This window comes from Nestor notabilis, unplaced genomic scaffold (genome assembly GCF_000696875.1).
Source record: "Nestor notabilis isolate BGI_N333 unplaced genomic scaffold, ASM69687v1 scaffold10088, whole genome shotgun sequence".
Classification (NCBI taxonomy): domain Eukaryota; kingdom Metazoa; phylum Chordata; class Aves; order Psittaciformes; family Psittacidae; genus Nestor; species Nestor notabilis.
In genome coordinates this window covers 3,047-9,701 of record NW_009940585.1, presented here as the reverse complement: position 1 = coordinate 9,701, position 6,655 = coordinate 3,047, and the positions used below count along the sequence as shown (strand labels likewise).

General features: G+C 39.2%; 1 protein-coding gene across 1 annotated transcript in view; it reads right to left on the bottom strand.

The window, feature by feature from the left end:
• Nucleotides 1-3,644: 3,644 nt before the first annotated feature.
• Nucleotides 3,645-6,655, bottom strand: part of TRIM36 (tripartite motif containing 36) — a gene marked incomplete at its 5' end in the record, with an annotated part of 5,256 nt that continues 2,245 nt past the window's right edge. The window contains 3 exons of the mRNA XM_010020430.1: nucleotides 3,645-4,002; nucleotides 5,376-5,673; nucleotides 5,967-6,260. Coding sequence (XP_010018732.1) covers nucleotides 3,645-4,002; nucleotides 5,376-5,673; nucleotides 5,967-6,260 — 950 coding nt within the window. The remainder of the gene's footprint in view (nucleotides 4,003-5,375; nucleotides 5,674-5,966; nucleotides 6,261-6,655) is intronic.

The following is a 6,655-nucleotide window of genomic DNA, read 5'->3' as shown; positions in this document are numbered from 1 at the left end:
AAATTTGTTCTGAAACAGTAAGTATCTGGACAGGCAAGTACTACTGAACTGTATTTCCTTCCATGGTAGTGGAAAAAACCTGACAGTGTGTTGTCAGTGCCTCTGACAGTGTGTTTTATTTAATAAGCTGAAGTAAGCACCATAGAGAATTGTAATGAATACATGCTAAGTATTCAAGTAACACCAAAAGCCAAATAAATTTTTAAACTCACAATGAGATAAAATAGACATATCAAAAGGTAGATAGATGTTTAAAGTAACGTAAGTCTCTGTCCAGTAGAAAAAGTAATGGCATAGCAAAGCACACCTTAAATGAATGTAAAATAAAGATATAGTAGAGGGAAAAAACAAAAAACAAACAGCCCAAAACCTGAATTCCTCAATTTTTAATTTATTACCTCCATATTCTCAATTTCTTTTATTTTAATAAATAAGTCTGAGATACTGGCTTCATATCCAAGATAAATTGTTCAGTTTATGACTATTTCCATAAAGTAACAAAAGGCCAAAGCCTGGTGATATTGATCCAGCTGCTTATAAATAATCCAAATGTGGAATTGTGGAGTGCTAATCACAACATAAAACCTCTAATTTAGACCAGTTTCTGAAACAGAGAAATCAAAAATGCTACACTTGCATGTGAAAGGAGATTTGGTCTGGGAACAACAAACAAGAAAGTTCAACCGTATAATGTATAGCTTTAAGCCAACAGTAGGTTTGGTAGATCCTTATACAATGGGAGAAGTCACAGCTACTGACGACAGAATCCTGGCCTATTTGACTGCTGGGCTCACATAGACAAGAACATGAGTTATCTGCTCAATAGAATGTTCCAACATGTGTTAACTTTTCAGTGCTTGACTAGCTAATCATGATTTAACAAATGACTAAGGGAAAAGAAAGTGGCAGGAAAAACAAATTTTAACAGAAGAAAGATTTGCTGCATCTTACTACAACTTACATTGCTCCAAGATCTGGAAAATTAAGCAAAATTTTTGTGTTACATATGAAGCTACTCAGGAACATTCAAGTTTAGAAATGACTGAAGAGCTGCAGGAAGGCCTCAGGCCTAAGTGGCTACGTAAACGAGCAGATTAAACTCAATTTTAATGAATGCTAAGTAACACACAAAGTGGGGAAACCCTTATGTGCAGAGCTAATTTACCACTACCATCAAGATTGTATGGAAAACACTGCAGATGAAACTTTGTAAGCATCAGCTTAATATTCGGTATCAACTAAAAAGACAAATATGATTTTAGGACCATGGAAACAAGGATAACCCAGAATTTTGTCATCCTTCACAGCAATAGAGCATATGGAAGGCTTCTGCGGTCAGCCTCAGAAGGCAAAAGGATAAAGACAACAGCAGGACGCTCACCAATACAGAATGGCTTCCATCCAGTGAGAGGAAACATAAAGGCCAGAGCATAATGAGAAAGTAAGGCTATGATAACCATCTATTTACAAAACAAAAACAAAACACCACCATCACCCCCCCAAAAAAAACAACCAAACAAAAAAACCCACCAGAGTATCCCCCCACCCCAAGAAAAGACCTAAAGGATAACTAGTAAGGGCAATTTGCTATTTCTCCTGCAGGAGAAAGTTCCAGAAGATATCCATTGTTTCACACCTGTTACCTGGGACATCCAAGTGTTTCTCATACAAGTGCACAACGAAGCTGTTGGAACATACTTCACACAGCCTTATTAAGGCAAAAACACTTCTGGTGAGACCTTGTGGGGCCTTTCTAGCCCTGTAAGGGCTGTCCTGTTCACCTTGGCACAGATGACATTTTTGCCAATTACCATTTCTGCCAGTTTCTTCTGACAGCAGCCACTGTGCAGAGGCTTAGGAGAATAGGACATGGGGAAGGGTGGACTCCAGATCAGCTCAGTACAATAGTTCAAACAGCAAAGTACACAAAGGTTTTGCTTTATGACCTACATTCATTTAAGCGTAGTGATTTTCAGGTCCCATTTTGTAACTCTACAGCTGTATACATGTACTTAGTAAGCATACTTCACGCACATTCATCAACAACATTCATGCAACATTATCCCCAAATTAGAAAGCATATCCCCAAATTAGAAAGCACCAAGTATATATTAGAAATGTCCTTCACTTTAGAGCTTCATTTTTCCACAACACAAATCAACAGTGCAAGAACCCAAATACTTCTTTTTATGTAGGTTTCTATAAAAAGATGCAGTCCACCTCCATGCCCAGTAAGATCATGTACCAAACAGATCAGAGAATCATAGAATCATAGAATAGTTAGGGTTGGAAAGGACCTTAAGATCATCTAGTTCCAACCCCCCTGCCATGAGCAGGGATACCACACACTAAACTATGATCCTCCTAGAAGATCTGTCAAAACTTATGGAAGACAGGGAGGTGCTTAGAGACAACCAAAATGGATTCAACAAGGGCAAATTGTGCCTAACTCATCTAGTGGACTTCTGTGATGGTATTACTGCATCAGTGAACAGGGGAACAGCAAATACCTCTGTCATATACCTAGACTTCTGTAAGGCTTTTGATATGATCCCCAACAACATTGTTACTCTGAGTTTGAGAGATACAGGTTTAATGGACAAGGAATTGGCTGAATGGCCATGTCCAAAGAGTTACAGTCAACAGCTCAATGCCCAAGTGGAAACCAGTAACATATGGTGTCTCTCATGGGTCCACACTAACCATTCTATGATTCTATGAAACTTAATCAGTGCATTTTTAACATACTAAAAAAACCCAAGTTGCTACTAGATCAGAAAAATAACTTATATCAAGTATTAAAAGAAATACTTGATTTTAAGTTCACATTATTTCTCATATGAATAACTCACTTGCTTTTGTCTAAATACCAGGCACTATATTACTCACATGCAGACACTTCTCATTTTGGACTCTAAATTCTGATGTTTAAGGTAGAATTGTACTTTATATATTTTATGTAGCCTATAGTAAAAGCCTGGAAGAGTAAAGAAATTTGCCTTTATGCCACCATCTATAGGATACAAGGTGTATCATACAGTTACGATCATTTAGAGCATAAGATTAGAGTTTTACCTTACGATGTCACTAAAGGAATGTGACAAGCAATTCTGGTTCACCCTCCTCTTTCCAAATACAACCCAAATGTTCAGCTGTAGTTCTGATTTCTCCCTGCTTTATATCGTATTTTTGCAGATGTTATTTTGTGTTGAGGTTCAACCCCTGGTGCTCAGGGGTTAATTGGAAAGAATGTGACCCTTCAGAGGCATTCAGGAAGATGTACTGAAAGGCGAACAGCAATCATACTGTCAGCTTTGACTTTGTTAAAAGCAAAACTGTGTAAGGATTTAAGTTACATAAAAGGAGATTTTTACCCCTGAAGAATAATTCTGGTTGCTAGCCAAACTTCTTCCCTGCTTTCCCCTGGGAAAAAATTCTGTGGAGAACAGCATCTCACAGATCACAGGAAAGGCAAGGGAGTTCCTGGAAGAACATCTCCCACTGGTGTGGAAAGTGCCTGGACTACGTGTTTGTGAGCAACACATATATAGAATGCAATTAATCAGGACTGAAAACTAAAGTAGAATTCTTCTATTCTTATTTTCCATCTTAAAACAGCAATGGGAAGAAGTAATCTCTCTGCACTAGATGTCGTTGTCATCATACTCCCCGTACTTTGCTGTGACAGGTTCCTCAAGATGAACTGCTGCACCACCCATTAAGGCAAATGCTGGGTACATCATGCCAGAGCAGTCCACCTCGCACTCATAAAGGCATTTCATACTGCCAGCATCGTAAAACCCCACCTTGCCCTTGTCACAGTCAAGGCAGATGCCCAAGCATGAGGGCAGGGGAAGGATTCTACTCGCTGCATCCTTGGAAGTAGCAGGTGTTGTGGGAATAAAGAACTTCTTCATGCCTAATGTGACCAGTGGGAAGGGCTGTGACGAGTCAAAAAAGGCATCTTCACTCCCACTGTCATGACCACTGTCTTGCTCATATCTAGAACAGAAAAACAACCATTTGCTTCTGTCAGATTCTGAAGTAGGATCAGTGACGTGAACCAGAGAAAACACCTTTGTAAAGATAGGTAACACCATGCCATCACCTGCAAAACCTTGTGGGGTAAAAATATACCTAACCCAGGAGGGAAGATGCATTTAATAGCTGGAGAACAATCACTTGGGCCACTTCAAATAATTACTAACAGCTAAACACTAATAGGGACGAGACCACAGAAGGCTTTATTAAGGAGCGGATGTACTCATGTACTGAATGTACGCAGGCCAGGCAATCCTTAACGAACCTATAGCTATAGATGAGATAACGTGAGAAGAAATTTAGTGAATATGACAAATCATCATAGCCAAGATACATTTAACTTTATGTACATAATGTTAAATGACACTAGTAAATACATTTAACATTACTGTTGTCCTGTGAGTTTTCCATGACGCTGCTTGCTACATTGTCTTTAAAATTCAAAACACAAAATAGTGGTTTAAGGGGATTTTTTTTTTTGTTGGATTGTTTTATGTAGTCTGCATGGAGAATTCCCTGAATCCCTTTCCCAGATGGTTACTAAGTAGATTGTAGCCAGATTTGTTCAGTCTACATGCTTTTCCTCCTACTTTTGTACCCAGATGAAGACAGACCAGAGAAGCACACATTCTTCTGCGCAGACAATTACTAGCTAGATTTGCTTTTCTGGCCTGTTTGGAGGGAGGCTGGATGTCTGTCAGCTAAAGTTTTACAGATATTTGTGTGGAAAAGGAGAAAGAAATCCGGAAATCAGGTTCTAATCTGTCACTTTGCATAAAGTCTCCATCTGACATTAAGCAGCTCAAGACACTGGCATTTTTACACTTTCAGTATGCTACACAAGAGGAAGCCAATTTATTTTTTAGATTCCTGAAAAAGCAAAGAATCCCCCAGAAGACAGTCTCCCAGCCTGCAGTTCCTAGACACATCCAGAACTACCACTGCCGTAATTGAAAACCGGACATTTTTTTCCAGGTTTGTCCACTGTACTTTGGCTTGTGCTCAGTACCACTCCATTACTGTAAGTAGAATGTATAACCTGGGACAAGCCAGTGACTTGGAATCCACCATAACACAAGCTACAGCAAAGATACACAGATATGCACAGTGAACATTGTACTGGCATATCTTGGTATCTGTAGGAACCTGATTTCTTTCCCAGAAAGAAACAAAGCAGGACTCTGGAATGAGGGGATGAACAGGACCACCTGCTTACACCACTTTCCACTGGTAAGGTGCACCTTGTGTACTAATGGACACCTGACTTCCTCTTATTTTTTTTTAAAGCCATTTCCTCATATAAAACATGTATTAAGTAAAAGTCTAAAATTTACCTTGGGCTGGTTACATCATGGGTATTATGGAACAATTTCTGCATCTTGCTGCCAGAAACAACTCCCACTTTCACCAAGTATGAATAGGGTTCCACATGTAAAGCCCAGAAGTGCTTCCCTTTGGAAATTCCAGTGTCACCAATGATGTAATCCAGGGTCGTATAGCATCCAACCTGCATGCGCTCAGATCCCAACAGCAGAGAAAATCCAGCTCTACTTTCCACAGAAGTTCTTCTTGGGTTCAGAAGGAGATGTTCATTGTTGTACCCACATTTGTCATCAAAAAGAAAACTGAAAACTGAAAAACAGTATCCCGAAAAATTTCCTCTTAGTTAAGTATCTGGCCTTTTGTAGTTATAAACTGTATTTTAGGTCACACTGGCATTAGAATGTCTCACTTTTAAAGGCTACCAGGAACATCATGCAAGCTAACACATTCTCAGTATGGTACCTACTTAACCTGTTTATGCTTCTAAACTTCATGCAACTGGTAACAGTACAGCAGAACTTTGGGAGCTACTGGTAGCTAGCTACAGCTTTTAACACTGAAAGACAGATTCAGCACCTTGTAGACATATGAAAACTCAATACCTGGAGCTGGAGGTGTATGCAAAATAACTTCTCGGCTCCAAGCACTACAGATGGACCCTTTATATCCTCGTACTCTGAAGGCATAGCTGCTGTCATCATCAAGATGGGTTATTACTTTGCTCTTGCTGCAAACTTCAATCTCCTGCCACGCTGCACTCTCCTCTTCTCTATTAAGCTTATGATATTCAAGAACATATGTATCAGCTGCGTCTCTCTTCCCAGGCCATTCCCAACTGATCAGAGCTTTGTTGTACACTCTGCTCTGCAATTCATTTATTTCTGGTACTTCTAGACCTGGAATGACAGACATTCAGGAGAGAAGAAACCAAATATAGATACATACTGGTTTAGAATTAACAATACAAGCCCTTTGTTGAGTGGCTATAACACTATGTGTGTGTGTGTGGGGAATTTAACTCACTCAAAGAGTGCAGATGAGGATGGTTCTATTCATGCACTTAAATAAATCCCTTTCTGTTTTCACTTTCAAAGTTGTATTATTTATTTTTGCTGGCAGCTAAAAAAAAACCCAACAAAAAACCCCACCATCTTATAAAAATCTATTCTCTTCTGTCATGCAACAAAAAGCTTCTAGGAAGACCTAGTATCAATTAACTACAATATTTTAGAAGCCAATGTAAACTGGTACTGAATGCAATGGCTTCTTAGCTTCTTTATCAACGCTGAAA